Source organism: Rhipicephalus sanguineus, chromosome 6 (genome assembly GCF_013339695.2).
Source record: "Rhipicephalus sanguineus isolate Rsan-2018 chromosome 6, BIME_Rsan_1.4, whole genome shotgun sequence".
Lineage (NCBI taxonomy): Eukaryota > Metazoa > Arthropoda > Arachnida > Ixodida > Ixodidae > Rhipicephalus > Rhipicephalus sanguineus.
The window spans coordinates 33,382,692-33,404,729 of record NC_051181.1 but is presented as its reverse complement, the minus strand read 5'-3'; the positions used below and the strand labels follow the sequence as shown (position 1 = coordinate 33,404,729).

At 47.7% G+C, this 22,038-nt stretch overlaps 1 protein-coding gene across 1 annotated transcript in view; it reads right to left on the bottom strand.

The window, feature by feature from the left end:
• The window catches only part of LOC119395684 (hydroxylysine kinase), a 75,862-nt gene that overhangs the window by 28,659 nt on the left and 25,165 nt on the right, over positions 1-22,038 (bottom strand). Inside the window, exons 3-5 of the mRNA XM_049416478.1 lie at positions 19,975-20,068; positions 15,070-15,186; positions 11,971-12,104 (exon numbers count right to left, since the gene is read on the bottom strand). Coding sequence (XP_049272435.1) covers positions 11,971-12,104; positions 15,070-15,186; positions 19,975-20,068 — 345 coding nt within the window. The remainder of the gene's footprint in view (positions 1-11,970; positions 12,105-15,069; positions 15,187-19,974; positions 20,069-22,038) is intronic.

Genomic DNA, 22,038 nt, shown 5'->3' with positions numbered 1-22,038 from the left:
ATGACGTAGAGCCCTGCAAGAAATCGAAGAGGGCGAGGCGGCGCAGCGCGCTCACGCCGCAGGAGCAAGCGGACAGATGTCGACGGCAGCACCACGAGTAGAGGCAGCGAAAGAATGACCATGCAAAAGAGTTGGATGCGGTCAAAGACCCTGAGTGCGAGGAAGAACGTCGCCGTCTGCAGTCGCTCAGGCCGGAGGAACAAGCGCGGAGAGGCGTCTATACAGCAGAAGCGCGAATACAGCTTCGCAGGTAATACATCCTCATATTAATGCTGTAGTCCCACGAATTTTTTCCGGCTCCTCTCCGACCGATTTCACTTGTATCGTGAGTAGGAAAAGTTGCTGAACGTGCTATACTAAATCGATTATCTCGGTACCAGGAAGAGCACAAGGTCTACCCTGACACGATGATAGGCTTCACACATTATCCACCTACGCAAGATGCCATGCTTTCATTAAAAAGCTTTGTCTTTCTCTCTCCTACTCAAGAACCAAATAATCAGCCGCAAGCGAAGGAACATGAGAGCAATACTGGGACTAGACAGGGAGAAAGCCTTCGATAAGATCCACCATAATTTTATACTCAAGACCATTTCGAACCTTCGTTTCGGTAGTCACTTTTATCAATACGTCGAAGCCTTTCTCAGTGGAAGGATGGCAACTCTCAGGGCTGGGGACCTAACAACAGATACGGCGAAGCTAGGCAACCGAGGCACACCCCGAGGAGCGGTCATCTCGCCTACCGTTTTCAATATCTCTATAATAGGTCTCGCCAAGAGACTCAAAGACATCGAAATCATAAAGTGCACGATTTACGCGGACGACGTCACGATATGGTGTACTGGAGGCAGCGACGGAGAAATAGAAAAAAAAATGGAAAAAGCCGTAAACGTCACTGAAGAGTACCTCATTCCAACGGGGCTCCGATGCTCACCCAAGAAATCGGAACTCCTGCTACGTGGGAGCGACACGCTTCAGGCTAGGAAACTAGAGCGACCTACTGGACCTTCATAAAGTTCTTTCATCCATCAATCCATCCTCTCGTTTCATATTCCTTTTTTTTCTTAATGTATAATCATTCTAGGGCCACTTCCCGACCAAAATGTACCATGCGTCCGCAAAGTAACGCGATGTTGTCCAAAGGGATGCATGGGTTCTTATTTGGGCTATTATACAATACCGAATTACTCCAGAAGGAAAGCAGCACTGTACAGTTCCCGCTACAAGTAACCATGCCATACAAGCTATAGTGCAGCATAAATTTTGTCTAATACTGACTAATGTTTGCTGAATGCACCCTAATATTGGTTTGTGTTGGCTAAAGGAAAGATAATGTAGGCTATAGTGTTAAATAACGTACGCTACAGTGTTGCCATGGACGCTCACTATGGTGAGAAGGCCAGCCTCTTTAACAACCGTACTATCGGCATTGCTCAACACTTACTTGCAGCATCCGAACCGCTTGACAACGCCGCATAATTTAGGCTTGAATGATCCGCCCCCGTCACTTGGGCGCACGTAGCATACGGTTCCGAACGCTCCTGTACACTTGACTTCTTTTCATTGATTCATTCAACCATTCATTCATTCATTCATTTATTCATTCAGTGCTATGACTATCAGTGCTCCTTTAGGTTGAACCTGCTCCTTGCTCGGTGAGAAACTCGTAGCAAAAAGCTCGTAGCATTCCAAGCATTTCCATTATATTGCAGTGTTCCATTAAAGGATGAAATGTAAACTTAATTTCTTTTCTTGTCGTACTTTTTATTTTGTAGGTTATAAGTAAAGATATTTATATGGGCAGTAGAACTCTGCCGATAACCAAATCGAGTACGGGGGATTTCCAGGATGACTTAAGCCAGACGTGGCCATAGAAATTTGGCTCCATGCACATTCTGAAAGGCGGTGGCCTCTTTAGCAACGTAAAGCGTTTCACCACTTGCTATATACACTGTGCTGAACAGTTGACTATTTTTAGGTAACCGGTCCGTTGCACGTATAACCACTTCCTTGCGCAAACCGCGCCCCAATATCTGGGCAACGCCTCCTGTCTGGAAATCTTCCAGATTATTTTAGAATCTTCTGATAAGCTTGAGCGCGCAACGCGAACAGTAGAGTTTCTTCGGGAACCAACCCGTCCTCCAACGATAACGCTGGAACCTTCGATGCCACAGGTATAAAATGCCGACGCGCTTTGTTGCTGATCAGATTACCGACGGCAGACGCTCTGTTCGCCGCTATCAGTGAATAGCATGAATTGCTTGTACCTTGACTTTTCATTTTCCGGGCACAAGTTCGCTCAAATAAAGAGTTGCGTATTTTCCAGTCTTGCTGCAGCCTTTTTTCACTGCCACAACCACGTGACAACAGTATACCGTAGAACACGACAGTACTACAGTGACCTAGAACTACTCTTAATCGTGCCTATTGTAATGCGAGAGCATTACTTCGCTCGTTGTGCGACTGTTCTGTTGCCAGAAAGCCATGGCAGAAAAGCAGAACATAAATTACGTAATCTTCGAGGGCGTATACGTGGTTATGCGGAATGCGAGCGCTCCAAGACCGAGCGTTGCCACGCGATTGACAAGATGGCACGAAAATCACTCACAACGCTAAAGGCAGAGCGATCCTGGCAATCTGCAGCGAGGTAACGTTCTGGCCTAGGGATGGCAGATTAACCTTTTTAACCGGTTCACGGTTAACCATTCGCCGGCTTAGCCATTAATCGCTATCCATGCGGCTTTTTTGGTCGATAGATATGAACTTTCGGCAAGTGCTTTCAAAAAGTCTGAGCAAACTTTATACTCATGCATGAACCTATATATTTCGTTGGTCGAACAAACACCAGTGTGTAACAATTTAATTGATAAATGATTTTATTTACTTCGTCGATTGCTAAGTGCAATTGGAGCTAATAGGAAGTTTTCGAATAGGGGACCCAAAAGTTTGGGGCCCCAAAGCTCTTTCCGTGTGTTCGCTTTGGGTCGAGAAGGATAGGGCCTGCGGCGCTTTGGACACTCCCCCTATTCTAGGTCACTGTAGTCTTGGCGAAGAGCCATCGCTTCAGTGGGTCCCGTCAGGTTTCCTTGACGCAAAGCTTTCGGGGCAGGCTTTGGGGCTCCCGCTAAATTCGAGAAACAGCGTCCCCAACGCAAAACCCAAACGCTGTTTGGGTCACGCGCATGAACAGTGGCCTCGACGCTATTTCTTTGGGGCCCCTATTCGAAAACTCTCTAATGAATAATGAAGGTATAAAGAGCATGTGGCATAAGAAACCAGATGAAAATTCAGGCGACGATGGAGACTCGAAGTGATAAAATACCGTCGAATAGAGAGTGTTGCAGAAATGATGTGGAACATGGAATGCCGCTACAAAGTGGTACTTGTTGCGTGCATATCTTGAGGTTTAGGGCAAAGGCACGACGCAGGACGACAGAAACTGAAGCGATAGTACGAACCTGGGCCGTAGACACCACCGGAGAACACAGCACTGTGGAGTTCTCGTGTTTTCCGCAGTCATGTGTCATTCCGTTGCTGTAAACCTCAAGGTATCCAGTATCGTTTATCCCACTAGTCTGTTTCCTTGAACTTATTGTTGCGTGAAAGGCAGCAATACACAACAAGAAAAATTCGGCAGATCCCACGTACCGTGGGAGTCGATGTTATGCGAAGCGTGTGGCGGGAAGGTGACTGTGGCGTAATTTTTTTTACTGAGCGACACGTTACAAAATGACGCTAAAGATTTGTATAAATTTTATACGCCCACATATACGTTGAAGAGCCGCATATATGTTATATAGCCAGTTGTTTACAGTTGGGTAACGCTGCCAACGGCAACGTGGGTATTACCAACACCAGAGGCGGTAAACTGATATGTAGTGCTTATACATGATCCTTATGATAGAGAATGCACGCACGGTTCGCGAACTCGTGTGTATGTGTGGAAGAAGTTCTTGAACAAGGTAATTACCACCGTGATCAGTCAGCACCAGCAGCTGGTCATGACTTGTTATCGGATCCGGTCGTGATCGCGGTGACTAGTGGTCCATGTGTAGTGGTATGTGGTATAATTCGTGGATACCTGGGTCATTTCGTCGACAAATTGTGAGTCGATAGAGCCGGCGACATGTCGGAACCTGAAGCCACCTTTCGCGTTGGTGAGGTATAGGGCGTCGAGCCTGGTAGGCCTGGATAGTGCTACGTAGACCAACATCAGTGGATGGCGCTTGTCATATTCACAGACTACCTGGGCGTATGTGGCCTACATTACTAGTTTACAAAACGGCTGTCAATCAATCTGTTATCATCCTCGGTCAGCATGAGGCCATCGCTCAGCCTCGTAAGAAATCAAGAGGACACTGCGTCATTCTGGCTGACGAAGTGCGCTTTACGGTGCGGTGTTGTGGATATTATATGTAAAACTTTCGTTAATGTATTCCCCCGGCGTCGAGCAATGCTTCGATATCACTTGCTGAATCATAGGAATACAAATGTAATGTTTATAGGACTGCTCTAAAAGCGGAGCCCACACTGGAACCACAGACATTAATATGATGTGACGCCTGTATCGTAGGAGTATCATGTAGTGCTCATTGCTTTCTTGTAAAATTAGATAGCAAGCGCCACAACTACAAATGACGTTGCACCGATATTACGCCTGCGTAGGCTGTTCTTCCAAACCAGTTTATAGACCTGGCGTGGCTCAGTGGTAGAATACCTGATTGCCACGCAGAATGCTTATGTTCGATTCCTGCTTGGATCCTAATTTTCATTCTTTCCGTCCGTCAAGTAAACGCTGCCGATGTTGGTTTTTCTTAACACTCTCGCATTTAGGTTACCAATGTCTGTTCTCGCCTTTCCTTGGTAGATATAAACTGTCAATCACCTGTGGCGCATACCCGTGCACCGCGGCCGGTGGTAAACGGGTATGTGCCGCACGTGTCCAGTGGAAAAGGTTTGACGACGTACGCGACATGATTTTCACGTTATTCATGTCATGACCCGACAGTCATTACCGTCAAATCCTCTTACCCTCCCATGCCAATTTTGGTCTACACGAAGTTAAGGTGGGGATCATGAGAGCACCCAGACGTAGGCGGCTAGATAGATAGATAGATAGATAGATAGATAGATAGATAGATAGATAGATAGATAGATAGATAGATAGATAGATAGATAGAAACGCTCAAAGTGCCAAAGGTTCGCTAAGAAATGCTTCGCATTCAATAAAAAACGACTCTTGAAAGGTGAGGTTCCTTAAACACGTGAAAAAATTCGAATATGTCAAGCAAGAAGGAAAAGTTACAGGTTTCGATTTTTGGAACCACGTCGTCTTTTCTACAGGCCACGGGAATGCCAATTGGCTGAGTTGTTTATTGAGCACGGCCGCACTTGAACACTAGCACCTTTCTTATGGTGACAAAGGATACGCCTAACTTTTACAACGAGCTCCCGTGATCTTTAACCAATATGTTCCGTGCCAGGGATGATCGTGTCCAAAGAAGAATATACACGACGGCAAGCTAACCGGCAACGTGAGTGGCGACACGTGAGAATAGCCACTCGGACGCTCCAGATATTGCTGCGATCGACAACACCATTACTATGCACAAAAGTCTTCCCACTAGAAAGTAGGGGGAAAGGGGGGCGTGAATTTATTTTTCGGCATGTAAATTGTATTTTTTGCAAGCAGCACATGGAGGCTCATATATCGCAGTTTAAATGATCATGAACAGTCCTCATATAGGTTGGACCGGAATATAGGTCGAATCCTCCCTCCCAACCCCACGTTTTGAATATTGAAAAAATTTATTAATTGCAAAGTATCGCTGCACACCCAAGCATTGATAAAGACGCAACACAACCAGTTGCACTGTGGTGACATTTATTCATATTTAAGCACTGCCCCTACTTAGTTAAATGCCAGAAGGCCACGAAGCGCTCGTTGCTCAGACTCATCGGAACTCGAGCCAAGTGATGCCTGCTTTTTGCTAGCAAAGTGCCAGAGTCCATAATCCTCGATTCCGTCTAATGCATTGCTGAGGCAGCATTTGCGAAAAGGTTGGCGCCCCACCTTTACAGGGAGGGATTTCCACGCTGACGACACCCAGCCACAAATGGTCGCGAGCGGTCGACGTCGCAGGCGGCCAGCGAAGTTCCTGGGATTGTCGCGCAGCATCCTCTCACTGTAAAGCCCGAGCGCGCGATCTTTACACGGCTTATTCAGCACAACGTCCAGTGACTGGAGCATGAATGTCAGTCCACCGGGAATCACTACAAGATCCATCTTGCCATCAGACAAGGCTCGCTTTACGTCGGCCGTGAGGTGGCCTTGAAACGGGTCGAGGACCAACATACTCGGTCGTTGAAAAAGGGCACCGGGTCGCCGATTCCACACCAGCCTGATCCATTCCAGCATGAGGGACTCGTTCGTGAATTCTTTCTCATTCACTGTGACAATCAGATCACGAGGAAAGTCTTTAGATAGCGCGTTCCTTTTAAAAATAATGAAATGGGGCAGCTTCTTCTCGTTTGCTGTGCCACGGCCGCTGGATCAAAGCGCTTTGATCCAGCGGCCGTGGCTGTGCACGCGAGCATCATCACGGTGAACCGCGAATGTTCGTTGCCCGTTGTCAAGAGCTTTACCTGTTTCGATCCTTCATCGGTCACAATAGTGTTCGAGGGCATATCAAATTAGACTGGAGTTTATCAGCGTTGCCCACGTGCCCCACCAACTCTGTCGACGACGCTCTATCTATGACAAAGCGCTGATAGTCCACCAGCTTGTGCTCGAACTCCTCGGGCAATTTTTCACATGCGAAAATACGCCGTCGCACAGCGAAGCCCTTCCGTTTCATAAATCGGCGCAACCACGAGCGCGAGCCCTTGAATTGGGCCCTCGTGAGCCCATAGTCGCGCGCGATCTCGAGAGCTTTCAGGCGGATGCACTACGCCGTCACGGGCAGCGACCTTGCACGCAGCGTTTCCAGTTCGGGATGCACTGCACACCGTCTACGAAACTTTTCTTTCTTTCTTTCTTTCTTTCTTTATTTCTTTCTTTCTTTCTTTCTTTCTTACTTTCTTTTTCTTTCTTTCTTTCTTCCTTTCTTTCTTTCCTTCTTTCTTTTTTCTTTCTTTCTTTCCTTCTTTCTTTCTTTCTTTCTTTCTTTCTTTCTTTCGTTCTTTCTTTCTTTTATTTTCTTTTGCTGCAAGTTGTGATACGCTGCTACTGGCTCCTTCAGTATAAGATGCTTTTCTCCGATGCACCGAGTTCCGGTTGTGCCGCCAGGTTGCCGTGAGCTTCTGCACACTCTATCGCTTTTTTCTCAAAGCCTATCGCAAACTGCCCTCGGCTACCACTCATTTTCGAAGGAAATCGGGGGGAAAAGAACAGCGTAGAACCAAAGCGGCCACCCTAGCCTTTCTATCAGGACAAAAGAAAACGCAAAATGGCGTCGCCCTATGGTGGCGCCACTTATGCTCCTTATGAGAATGGGCGCGTCATGTTAAGGAGCTCGAGCGCGCTCTAGCCGGCGCAGTGCGCTCTTGTAAACTTAACGCTTAAAAAGTGACTTCCGGTGCGTGATTACGGAGCGCGCTACACGCGCTCAAATTCTGAGACGGTACATGAGAGTTCGCGCGGTGCTACGGCTTCCGGAAAAATGACGTGTTTCCGACTCTCTCTACCGATGAATTGCGCTCTCCTTCCCCACTCGTTCCTGCCGCAGAAGCGACATAACATTCGCCATGTGACGCTTTCGTGCCCCCGAAAGCGGTCGGCGGAAATCGCCGTTAAGCTAAGCTTCAAAGGCGTCGCACTCGAGCGCATTCGAGCGTGCTCCTTTGGAGTTCGGAACGCGCTAACATAACGCGCCCATTGAGGCTATTGACTTCAGCTGTCAGTTGATGCAAAATCCCCCTATTTTTTCTGCCAATTACCGATATATAAGTTGAGGATCGATTTTTCATCGCTTTCAAAAAAATAAATTCGACCTGTATTCCGGTTTTTACAACTACTATAGACTAATTGTCCTTCCTTAAAATCCCCAGCATACTTTGTCACTGGCACTCACGTTTGCCTCGCCTGTATAGGTAAAAGCAATGATCGCGTAAATAAATAGAAGCAGCCCAAGGATTTGAACCGCCAGTGCTGCTCACACTTTGCAATTGCCCCTTTTTTGGAACGAATCGCATAGGATACAAAAACAGAGGAAAAACATGACTAAATCGTATCCGTAATTGGCACGCCTGCATGTTCGTCACTTTTCGTGAACCTGTTTGGCCGTGGAAACTCAGTTAGATATCAACTGAGTGAACCGCCTAGCTGCAGTTCCTGCGTGTACACCCCTACAACTGCAATAAATAATGGCCCTGATACCGCAACTCATAAATAATCAAATGCGGGACACTGCGCACACACATACCTTGTCATTAAAATAAAATATGAAATCCTGTGATGTTTGCAGCGGAACGCGATTGATGCGACATTCGACGACTCACTGTAAGCCTGGAATTGTGAAGGAATTTACGACTATCTGACACTTGATTCATTGTCAGCGCAATTACGCGAAGTAACCTCTGGAGTAGTAACTGCGCTGCACGATCTAAGAAAACAAGGTGTCGACCAGGCACGCGCTCCAGCTGTGCACGCAAAATTTTATTGCAGCATAACCGCCCAAGAGTACATTGATTAAAAAAAATGGCGAAGCTTGCACTGAGCCGCGCAAGGCTTGAAACAGCGAAACTGGCCAATTCAGAAGAATCTGGTTGCTTCTAGGTTGTTTCAGAGCCGCTGGGCTTTAGCTAGGTGATGCTAGGTTGTTTCTACGTTGATTCTCAACGTAAAGAGGTTAGAGTTAAACCACACACATTCGCAGACATGACACGGACGTCCAAACTCCTGAGGCAGAAATTCACGCTGAAACCAAGCGTTCGCACTTCTCATAGCTCTACGGGCACATCGTCGTTGGCGTAGGCCTTCCATCGCTTCGGGTTCTCCTCGCAGCCGCCGTTGCCTTTCCCGCTACCTATAGTATTGTCTCGTTGTACGTGCTCGGGGTCTTCGGTTCCCCGCCGTCGCTTCGCAGCCATCTGTTGTTGGGCTAATTGTTTGTGTCTTCATATTTAGTGGACCAGTGGTGAGTAGTGCGATGTATCCAATTTCTGTGGCACATACCCGTTAATGATGACGATAGTCTTTTGGTTAGTCGGACAAGGAACGATCTGCTAAACAGCTTGGCTGTTAAAACTAGCCCATACGAAGCATTTCATCACTAATAAGGTTCGGAACATTGCAACGAAGGAACACACGCAGGAAATGTTTTCACAGAGAGTTCGCTCGCCAAGGCCGACTGCGCGACGCAATGCATGCGCGCTGTGGTGGAAGAGAGGCATAACGCTTAACTTCGTCATTACTTGGGACACGTGACCACAGTCGACGCTACATGGAGTGTCGGTCTTCCTCGCCCACCATGCACTCGCCGCAGCATCGCAGTAGTGGCTCTTTCTCAACATTCTAGTACGATTTCAGAATTTTCGCGTTTCTCCTGTAACAGTCTGTAAATCGATTACTCGAAAAAGGTTAATCGATCAACTCGACCAAATGAAAGGCGAACATCGGTGACGATTAAGCGTATTGTGGGACACTTCTCATAGATTACTCATTCGTCGATATCGCTATCGTATACGCATTCACATGAGTTTTAGCCAACCGAAAAAAAAAAGAGAAGTCGTAACTTCAGCGGAAGCACATGAGGCAGTAACGAAGCATGTCGACGAAGCGATAAGAGACTAAATATCGAGTCGTCCGAGAGTACGTGGGTGTCTCTCGTAGCATTAGCCAAAAAAAAATTTCCCACCATATCCACGAAGTGAATGATGTTAGAAGAGCTTGCTCGGAGATAATCGGGTTAACCGTAGATGCTCCGTACAATTCCTCTACTGTCATATAAAGATGTGACACATTGTTAGAGTAGCGACTGTGGCCAGGTTGTTGACGAACCACAAGCGGTCGCACACCTTGCAGCTGTGGCCGAACATGTCGTCGAGAAAATCTCGCTTGAAGCGCGCGTCGGCGCCACCAACATCAGGTAGCGACCGCTTTCGGCGCTTGGCCGCTGCATTCCGCGCCCGTACATCTTCGAGGTCTTCTTGCCGCCGCTTCTGCGCTGCTTCGGATTCGCGGGCTTGTATCTCGGGGTCCGCACGACGCTGACGTCTCTCTTCGGCCTCGCGAGCTCTCACTACAGGGCCTTGGTGGCGAGCGCGCGTTGCTGCTGCCTTGCGAGCCCTCCGCTCCGCCGCCTTGTCTTCTTCCTTCATGTTAATATTATCGAAGCGCACTGACTGCCGACTGTCGTAAGAGAGAGGAAGCGCGCAGTTGTGGCCCTTTAGCGGTCTGCTATCAAACTAGAGCACGCGCGGGAGTGGAGCGAGCGCCGTATGCTACAGTTGGCTATGCCATACGTGGTTTTGCCTGCGTTAATATCATCATCAAGGCGCTCGAAGGGGAAGACAAGGGGAAGAAGACTTCTCTTTCGCGCGAGCGTGCGCTTAGATGGTTATACTTTACCTGTGTTGAGCAATCAGAACTAGCGACTGCTACGGCGATGGACAGGCCCCGAGCATAAGGAGCAAGCTCCTAAAGAAAAAAAGATGAATCGCCGCCTTTGTGTCGATTATCGTCGCTCAAACCTAATCACGAAGGACGCGTCCCCCCTCCCACGGGTAGACGATGCATTGAACCGTCTCTGCAAAGCAAGGGATCTCTCGCAGATGGACTGGGTACTCGCAAATCTAAATCGAGTAGGCAGATCGAGAGAAAACCTCCTTATAACCCAGACGGCCTGTTCAAGTCTAAGGTCGTGCCGTTCGGGTTCTACGCGGCACATGCGACGTCCCAGCGCGTGGTAGACAGTGTTGGCAGGCATAAAGTGGCAGTCCTGTCTTGTTTAGCTGGAACAAGTCGTCGTTCTTGCTTCTAACTTAAATCAACACTTTAGTCGGCTCCAGGCGGTGTTACTGGCCATCAGGTCATCCGAGCTCCCATTGATACCTAAAAAATTCTTGGCGAAGAAAATCACTTCACGAGGCGGGATTCGAACCCGCGTACCCACTACTCGAAGACGAACATTGAACCACTCGCTGTCCAGGCACGCTAGGAGAGCATAACATGTATAGTATAGTATATCAAGGGGGTGGGAAAGGGAAGTGAGCGTGAGGAGGAGAGGTGTGACGGTTAGGAGGAGGGAAAAAAGGAGGGGAGAGATTAAAGCATGTCGTAGAAAGAAAGAAAGAAAGAAAGAAGGAAAGAAGGAAAGAAAGGAAGAAGGAAAGAAAGATAGAGAATCAAAGAAAGACAAAAAAGACATAAAGTTCGAGATATCGAGAGAAATTTGAAAGAGATAGAGAAAGAAAGAAATAGAAGGAAAGAGACAAAAAGGAGGTAGAAAAAGAGAGGAAGAAATAAAGAAAAAACTGAACAGAAAGAAAGAAGGCCACCCAGCTCTGCTGTTCCTTCAGGCTTGGCACCACTAGTGAGAAGCTGTCTGAAGTTGTTTTATTTTTATTTTATCTTTTGGGGGTGGTGCAAGTCAACGTCCACGTATCTGCACCAATGTGTACTTCCTTTATGTTGATGATGGTTTCGTCATGATGCAATGTCTCATGTATAACTGCGTCATATAGCAATACGCTTCCTTATGCCAAATTCGGGGCATATCTGTATTGTTTTCTAAGTGCATTAATAAGCTAATCAATTTTCGATACATTTGTGACCTGCTACCCTCATCAACAGCTCAAAGCTAAGAAGCTGATATCAACGAATTGCTACCATTCTACGACACGAAAACTTAAAGCGTCTGACCAGAACTGCGCTCGATATCCACTCGTTATTTATCCGCAAATGACTGCCGCTTCCATTAACTGAGTCTTTATAAGTTGCGTTTGGATGAGGTAACACTTCCTACTCACCTTGATGACTCGGTGGATTCTTCCTAAGAGACCACCCCAGGTAAGGCACGTACGGTCGTTTACTTCTCTACGGCTTATCGTGTGTCCGGGCAGGAAGGTGAACAGCCGGATTGCGCACTCCTTCACAAAGGTACCTGCGGAGGGTAAGAGCTACTGCATCACTTATGGGACAACACCAGTGAAGATAACTCGACACTCTTCACTTCACCGTTTCTTCCGCTTTGCTTGTTTTACCCGAAGACACCATGCCTCATATGCACCTCGTCGACGAAGGCACCCTCAGTGCCGTCATGACCCTCTTTGTGCTGTTGTTAATATGTGTGAGCCCCCAAAAATGCACTGCCGACGCTGTGGCGTCAGCTTTCGTGCTTCCGTGCGACAGTCCAGAGAGGAGGTGATCCTTCTCTCCATTGAAAGGATCTATACATTCAGCTCTCTACGAGGCATATGTCAGGTTGACATGCTTAATTACGGGTGCACTCACTCATGCTCACTTGTGAGAGTGTAAGTCAGTAAGGAGTGGTGCGTATAAGCGTCAGTGGGAACGTACGGTGAACATCGGTAGACGTCAGTATGAGGATGACTTAGTAGCTGAGTCACAGGTTATGTAAATGTGAGCTTGTGTAAAGCCATGTGATGGTTATTACACGCGAGTGCTAATAGGAATGCGTGCCTATTATAGTCAGAGAACGAGAGCACTGAACATGAGCGTGGAAGCATAAAGTTTGAACTCCAAACTTTATGCTTGAACATGAGCGTGGAAGCATAAAGTCTGAACTCCAAACTTTATGCTTGAAGTAGCGCGAAAAATTGGCCTGCTGGTCAATGCTACCGATTTCGGTTTTTCTTAACGCTGTCGCATTTAAATTGCCAATGTCTGTTCTCGCCGTTCCTGGGTAGATATAAACTGTCAATCACCTGTGGCGCATACCCGTACACCTCGGCCCGTGGTAAACGAATATGGGCTACACGTGCCTGGAGGAAACGGTTTGACGACGTAGGCGACAGTATTTTTACGTTATTCTTGCCATGACCCGACAGTCATATTTGTCAAATCCTCTTACCCTCCCATGCCAACTTCGGTCTACACCAAGTTAAGGAGGCGATCATGAGAGCACCCAGACGTAGGCGGCTAGATGGATGGATACGTAGATAAAAACGCTCAAAGTGCCAAAAGTTCGCTAAGAAATGCTTCGCATTTAATACGTGAACTCTATTGAATTTCCTGCACTGTCATGGGACGCTACATCTACGCGCAGCGGGGAGTGCCCGACGCTTTGCTAAAACTGTGAAACACAACTTGTAAAGCTGCAACGTCGCAGCAAACCAAGAGACCTAGTGATCTTCAGCATCTTTGAATAACAAGGGCACGGCTTGAGTGCTTTGCAACGCACCCCCCTACCCACGCTGCGCGAAGAACGAAACTGAAACTGTCGCGTGGCGAGGAAATCGCAGAAAAAAATCTGTAGACTGTTCGCTAGCCAGCGCAATCCAATGCGAAGTCTGCACTTCCCATCATATTCCCATGGTGACTTAACTATCGCAGCGCCAGTTCCCTCTCTAGGTTATTGTATCAAACTCTGATATGCACCATTTACCGCTGGCGGTACGTACATCTCGGAGGAGCGTGTTCTCTATCACGCAATGCTGCTACATTTTCTTTCAATTTGGAAACTTCCCTTGAGAAGTGCACTAAAAAGTGGCCCCTTTTTATATGCGCACTCATGCGGTGGAACGAAAAAAAAGAAAGAACGAACGCCGGGCACACCTTTAGGCTCACCTAGCGTCAGACGCCACCGCGTGACAGGAGACGCAGAGGGGTGACTCTACGCGCCGAAGTTTAAAAGGAAAAGGAATATCTAAGCGCGCCGGGTTCTGCATAGTCCACACTTCCAGCGCGCTGCTCAAACACAGCGACGTAACAACTGTGACAGTTGTTAGTTGGCGCTTGTCTTGTGTATACCTGTGCGTTCTTTTCGAGTGTCGTCCTTTGTGCTTCAGCAGTGCGCTGCAAGTTTCGAGCGGCTTGTCGTTCTTCGTGTGACGTTCCAAGTTCTTGCTATCACATTCATTGCTTCGCCCTTGCGGCGAAACTGTCACTTCATTTTGGTAACTAGCTTTTTTCGTCAGATATGATTTTTTTTCGCCTATTTCCCATTCAGTTACGGCAGGCTACTGCTGTCGCCAGTGAGACATGGCGCTACGTGCCCATGTACCCAAATCCTGGTCATGAGCGACCTTCGTGCTGTCTATCGCTTTAACGCAAGCTTAGCGGTGAGAAGACAGCCGTACAAAAGTATGAGCTCTCCGCTATCCTTGTCAAAATAGCCGGCGCGCGACCGCACCCGGTCGATCAAAGTAGGGACTTCACGCAGGGGGTGACTTAATCATATTTATTTTTGCGATTTAGTGGGCCAAAACCACGATATAATCACGAGGAACGCCGTAGTGGGAGACTCCGGATCAATTTGCACCACCCGGGGTTCTTTAAGGCGCACACAAATCTAAGTACGCGGGTGTTACTCCATTTCGCCTCCATCGGAATGCGGCCGCTGTGGCTGGGCATCGATCCCGCGACACTGTGCGTATCAGCGCAGCACACCAGCCTGCTAAGCCACTGCGGCGAATTAAGTGGTCATTTATGCTCACAGTAAACAGCACTAAAAAAATTGTCCATTAAGCGATCAAGCGATTCAAGAGACCTCTTAACCCGGTAGATTTTAAAAGCTGAAGCGCGTTTTCATTTGTCGCTCTTCGGGCGTAAGGATGTCGACTACAGACAGGTAATTTAGAAGGAGTGAAAGGGATTTAGCCGCCTTTATGAACGTAAATTCTTAGCCAAAGCTGGAATGACGCTATGCGCAATCATTAGAAGAAGAAAAAAAGACCCTGAATAGTCTTGTACTTTTCTCGTTTATGAGTGGCGTCAACATTTACATTTGACTGCGATTGTAGCCGACAAGAGGAGTCTTAGCAAAACTTGACTTTACTACACACTGAAAAATGGTCTTACTTAGCATACGGTGCGGGAAAAATGCGAGTGAATAAAGCACGGCTTCAATAAAAAGCTCACTACAGTGGGCGTAGTAGTCAGCTTACTTTGTGGCCCTCCGATCGGGAAACGATCTGTGGCCAAGTGGCGTCCCTCCTTGGAGAGCACGGGCAGCTGGCATGGCACTTGTGCACTCACCTCGTTCATAAGCCGCGACACCGACTCTGCGACAAAAGGAGTTTGTTGGAATGCGACACAGGAGGAACTGCGAGCAAGCGTTATAAATAGATCACGCTTACGGTAACCAAATTGTATTTTGTGGGTGCACCCCTCTTGACCAACTTGGGCTCCCTGAGAACGTACCGCACCACAGCTACATTACTCAGTATTCCTGTCGTCTTCATTGTTATCTACAGTCTAGCTTATGTCCACTTCAAGGTGAAGGTCTCTCCCAGTGATCTCCAGTCCATCTTTTCCGGCCACGCGAGCTGATTACAGTTCATGCCTGTGAGTTTCTGAATTTCGTCGCTCCACCTAAGCCTTTGTCGTACTCGGCCTCGCTTGCCAGCCCTACGTATATCCCTACTGCTCATTGGTTGTCTGTTCCCATGCCGTTACCTGCCCAAGTCCATATTTTCTTTTAATATCAACCAATCTATCTGCTACCTGTATCCGTTGTCTTCCTTTCTCCTACTGTTATTCGTATAATTTTTCGTCCTATCGCACGCTTTGTGGTTTTCAACTTATTCTCGATCCTCTTTCTTACGCTCCAAGTTTCTGTCCCGTATGTTAGAACTGGCAAAATTCCATGCACGTACACTTTCCAATCGTCGCAATGGTTGTAGATGCAATGGTTGCATTGTGGCTATGTTAAGTTCCCGGTCATGATTTGGGAATGTGTGTGCCGCTAGCGTTCCAGTTCACCGCTATTCTTCGATGAATTTCCTTCGCTTGAGTGAGGGAATACAGAAAAGGCAGAGGGGTTACCTAGACTTTGTCTAATTCGCTACTCTGCACGTGGAGATAAAAATGAGGGGAAAAGGAGAAAGGCAGAAGACGTGAGTGCACTCAATTTACAATACAGGCGGCCTACAGGCGGTCACTAAGTCATTGGTCTCCAAGAACTGCACAAGGGCTCGTACGGCTTTATGGGCTGATGAGCCGTGAGGCCAGGCTCCCAAGATTTTTTATTCAGGAAAAAGGCTGACCATTAAGTCTGCTAAGACCCACTGGAGGGTCTGACGATGTTGGTCGAATTGGGAACAGCGGCACAAAAGGTAACCATAGTTTCTTCACATTTGCAGTTGGCGCGCATGGCTGAATCCGCCATTTCAATGCGATATCTGTACCAGCTGTGAATGCTACGCCGACGCGCAGCCGAAACAGAATTGGGACGTGACGTCCAGAAACGTTTGTTGGCTGTAGGAGCTGTAATAATGTATCGAAGTCGCCCCGCCACGGTGGTTTAGTGGTTATGGCGCTCGACTGCTGACCCGAAGGTCGCGGGATCGAATCCCGGCCGCGGCGGCTGCATTTTCGGTGGAGGCAAAAATGTTTGAGGCCCGTGTACTTAGATTTAGGTGCACTGTAAAGAACCCCAGGTGGTCGAAATTTCCGGAGCCCTCCACTACGGCGTCTCTCATAATCATATCGTTTTTTTGGGACGTTAAACCCCAGATATTATAATTAATGTGTCGAAGTTGTATAGGCGATGGTTGCTGTTTAGCAGATAATTCCAGACATATCGTGGCACTATGCGCCTTGTGGCGAACTTCTCTTGCAGCATCTACTCTTGATAAATGTACGAGTATTGCCGGCACAGCATCTAGTGCACATCAAGCTGCGACATCGGCGAGGTGGTTACCACTGATAACACAATCTGCGGCCCGATATTCTAAAATTACATGTCTGTCCCCCGCCAACAAGGACGCGACAATTTTTGTTGATATGGGACACCAACTGATCGCAGTTCCCACGTCACAGGCATCGCACGTTTTCAAGTGCTGCCTCGAAGTCGCAGATTATACCCTAATAACTAGGGATTTCTTGTATAATAAATTCCACTGCGGCTCGAAGAGTGGCGACTTCGGAATTCGTACATGTCATGACGTTTAAGGTCTTGAGGTTGACGACGACCGATCGAGACGGTACAAGAAATGCGCCCGACACACTCCCTGTTACCGAACCGTCAGTGTAAACATGAATTCGGTTACCGTACGACGTATATAAAAGGCGCGATGCAAGCTGCCTGAGAGCCATAGATGATAGGTTAGCTTTTTGTATAATCTTGGAACTTCAAGGTACACAGTTGGTCTTTTACCCACCACACAGGACGTAGCGTTCTTGTCGCGGGCGAGAATTCCAACGAGATAGAGAGCGGGTGAACTGCAAAAACTTTTGAAACAGCGGTCCTCGGTATTTTTTTCTCTCAAGTTATCGAGAAGGTGGTCGGGAGCTCTAAGTGGCGAATATGCCCCGAAGTGTGTCGACAGTTATATATGCCCTGTCCGAGTAACCCTTCTCGAAGGTAATTATTGCTACGATTGAAGCGCGCCGAGGTAGTTCGAAACATAAATGAAGGACTTAGCTTTTAATGCTTTGCAAGACCGGGATGTTACTTTTACCAACGTTAGAAAGGAATGGCGCCCTATGTCGCTAGTTAGACAGAAAGAAGCGTCTTCTATTTCCTCATTTCTTCTACCTCTAATAAATAGCCACTTATATATATATTTACCTAGAAGAACGCTCAGTATAGATGAAGGAGAGATGTCGCGGATGTGCTCCACGTTTTAGCGCCTAAAACTCTCCGTACGTTTGTAAGAAAAGTGAGCCTCTTCTTTAAGCGTGAGATGTGGGCACTCCACAAAATATCCCTGTCAATAATAATGCCAAGGAATCAGGTGTTCCTGTGTACCAAATCTTTGTGTTTTCTATGAAAGGCTCCCCTATTAGCAGCTGACCCTGATATGCATACTTCTGTCAGAATTCTGTGATCCGGTTGTCAGTCGCGAATTCTCGTTCTGTCGCCGAGCCTAATAATGGAATGAAATAATTCTATTTGGGTGCGTTTTGTTCTCAGGTGACTCTTCTTGTAGACTTAAGCATCTGGCTCTACTGGGGAGGGAAGCCCTGCGCTTGTGTCGGGGACTCCTTAGGTTTGTAGAAAATAATGTCATGCAACAGGAAGCGTGCCTGCCAATATTGCCTCGTCGATTCCCCATCCTAACGATGCAGACAATTATAAAGTTTTATAGCTATCCATGAAGACGTCCTGAATACGCCTTTATTACTGGTGCAGACTCATCTTTTCTTGCTCATTGGCCATGTTGTCGCACATCACGGATTCCTTTTGTTCAAAAGCAACTGAATAGTCTGAATGTGAAAACTCGAGAAATTATTGCATAAAACGAATCAAATAGGAGCATTAAGGTATAGTATGACGAAGTTTTCCCCCTATAACCCTAATTCCTCATTCTAGTTCGTAAATGACCGGCTGCAAGATGACCTTGCACGAGTACAAACAAGTAATAGCCACTGACAATTCAGTAACTGAAGAAAAGACAGGCGTAGGCCTTTCCTTGCTTTCGCTTGGTAGGTCGTTTTCATTAGTAGCGCTATAATTCACTTCCATTTTGAAACCGACCTTTTGGATGCTGTGTAAGCCAACGTTTCTCAAACTACTTCTATAAACGTTGGCGTAAGCTACTTTTGAATGGACATTGTGCGGTTATTATAACAAGACTCCCGCTCAATTTGTAAGGCACTTACGAATTCACCAAATTCACCAGCCTTCAACGGGCCATGAACCACTACTCCAAGTAATCATCGATTGACCTCACTATCGGAGTTTATTGCCTCACGAATCGACCGCCGCAAATATTTCTCGAGTTCGTCAAGAATTAGCGGAGTTGCAGTGGTTTGTCGCGTGCTTTAAGCGCTTCATCTCTTCTCTCGTCCCGACGAGCGCGCTAGAAGCTAAGCTGGAAGGGCTGGCGCGGGGAAAGAAGTTACGTCAGCGCGTCATGAGCGTGCGAGATGGAACGCGATCGCTCTCTCCCGTTGTAATTCCTACGCGCGAGTGTGGCTCACTGTGTAATGTTAATAGACTGTGGAGCACTGCACCGGCACGAGGCGGTACACCGTGGCAAGAAGCGTATTTGATCCAAATACATGCTCTTGATTTATATGTCGGCTATTAGCCAATAGCATGCTATCCGTTGTTCACGTCAAACAGTAGGCGCCGGTAGCTTTGAAGAAAGTGAGCAAAGGCCTCTGTATGAAAGGAGGGCGCCTGAGACAATGGCAACTTTTCTCACCGCTTGTAAAGTCTCTTTTCCGTGCGCGACTTCAAGGTTTGGCTGAGATATTCATGTCGTTGTCTATGTGATTTCTCACCAAGCCCGAGTAGCGGTTCATGTCCCCTTTAGGAACATTCCTTACTAGTTCCTCCACAGCTAAATCTCCTAAAATTATTATGGGTACCGGGCCCCTGCGAATTACAAATAAATGAAATGGCCGACTGATTAGCGCGAGCATCACTGAATGAACTAATAATTTCGGTCCTTTGAATAGCGGCTAGTATAACTGCCATCAGATATCGAATTTTAGTTCGTAGAACCTTCATTGAAAGGATAACAACATGGACAGAATTTCATCACTTAGAACCTCCGTCGAAAATCCAGTGGTGTCAAACTAGACGATCGCACCATGTTAAACCTATATTCACCCATGTACCGGCCTCGCGATATCGCCCCTGTACCAATTCTGCTTGGACATACAATCAACAGGTCATTATTTTTGTCATGTCGCCGCCATTCGTACACCTTCTGTGCTTTCCTTGGCGCGTTCAAGCGTATCCAAGTGTAAGTCTGAGGTCTTTGTTCAATAATGAAATATGCGTTTAGCATATTGGATAACCCTTTGTTTTCAGTGCACCGTACCTCGATAAGCGCATTACTCCAAGTCGTAAAAACTACCATCGCGATGTTTTATCGCTCAGCTTGTTCACTCACCGAGAAATTCTGTTTGCTGACTCTCGACCCAGTTGGTGACCTTGAGTACAAATCCATGCGGGTACCTCTCCCATTGAGGGTCATCCTTAGCCAGCTGGAATAGACCGATTGAAGAATAATTCATAGCTATTCGATATTTAGAGTAGCAATTGTTGTGCTTCGATGCTTCATAGCCCGCTAGTGAAACGAGTCATCCTGCGTCGTCTAGGCGACGTCGCACGTGCTGAGGAGAAGAAAACAACGAGGTGGTGATTTCAAGGTGGAAGCCTAAAAAAATATCTGTTTGAAGGTCGTGTGAGCTCCAAAAAATTGGATCCAAGAAAAAAAAGAGAGAGGCAAGCGCGCCAGCCACGCGTTCACTTCGTCCACTTCGTCTTCGCGGCGTCATGTGGGTGAGCAATAAAAATTCACGTGAGCACGCGAGCTGCGCGTCTACTTCATCCAGTTTCTCTTCATCCGTCGCGCGTCTACTTCATCCTTGCGCGATTCGCGTGAACAGCGCAGTAGGGCCCTTCAGCAGGGTGAGACGCTTGCTCCCCACGGGTCCTGAGGCGATGGCTCAATACAAGCACGGGCTGTATAGGCACGAGCGGGGGACGGGGGGAGGGGGGGGTGAATGACTTGCGTTCTCTTTTAGTCGGGGCCACCGCGGCCGACGCCGGGCGCAATTTGGCTGCTTCTGCTCTCTGAGCTGTGGGCTTCAAACGATGCTAGCTAACACTGCAATTTGGAAGGCTTATCCTATATCTCATACATGGCTCAATTCTGAAGGAGATTTGACGTCAGAATTCAATAAACGTATCGATGCCGATATCCAAAACGACTAAAATCTGAATACTCCGATTGGGCAACATACTTTTGTTTTCCACGGTTATGTTTCAGCACATGCTGACCGCACGGGGTGCTTCACGAGAAGAAAAATGCTTCAAACCAATCACTTGTGTATCTCACATGAATAAAGCGTTAATAATATCATGGGCGAGAAAATAATGCGAGTACCATTTAGCAATATCATAAAACTTTATTCCTTGCGAAGCGCGAAATAACGGCTAAAGTGCCAAACACGCTGACGTGATGCCTGGCAACGCTTAGCTGACGAGACAGGAAATGCCCACATTGACTTCTTGTACGGAAACGATTCTCATGGTCGACCGCATCTGTTCATCATCGACCCGACTTGCTCACCTTCAGGAAGGAGAACAGTTGCTCGCACGAGGAGGTACTTCAAAACATGGCGACGGACCTAGCAGCCTGTCGACGTAGCGCCAGGTCGTGGCGGGCCGCTAGCGAAACGTCCGTGGACGGCGTGTTTGAGACCCCTGTCTTAAAGATATAGGCCAAGTTCACAGGGCGTTGAACGCCCGCCATGTCTGCGCCTTACGACAACGATAATATGCAAGGTCGGCAATAATATACGCAGTTGCACAGAACAATCTCAAGGCGTCGTCTGATACGCTTCAAGATGGCGAAACCTTGGTTATCTGCGCACCGCGACCGCGCACGGTATTACACGGGAACATAACTAAACTGTAGTTTTTAGATGCGAAGCAGCTTTTTCTCGGGGCTGTGTCCGTCCTTCCATCGGCGACCGTCCGATCGGAAACCATGTGTGCTGGCACGCGCTAGCGCGTTCGGGCCTAGGGGGCTGGGTAAGACGCTGTGGCCTCTCCTCCTTACACTCTCATGAACCATGTGTGCTGGCACGCGCTAGCGTGTTCGGGCCTGTGTAAGGGGCTGGGTAAGACGCTGTGGCCCCCTTACACTCTCTCAGCAATCATGTGATGGCGTCGGGGAACGAGATTCTGCAGAAGATTACAGCGCACGAAAAAACACGGACAAAGGAAGACGTGAAACACACACAGGAAGACGTGACCCACATAGCGCCTGTGAGTGTCACGTCTTCATTTGTCCATGTTTTTTCGTGCGCTGTGTCTTCAGTATGACATACCAACACGCCCAAAACGCCACGTTACTGAGATTCGGCAGACGCGAGATAAACCCACGTGCTCCCGCGTGGTGTGCTCCAACAAGAGTTGGAGACGAGTAACAGCAACAGCAGCTACA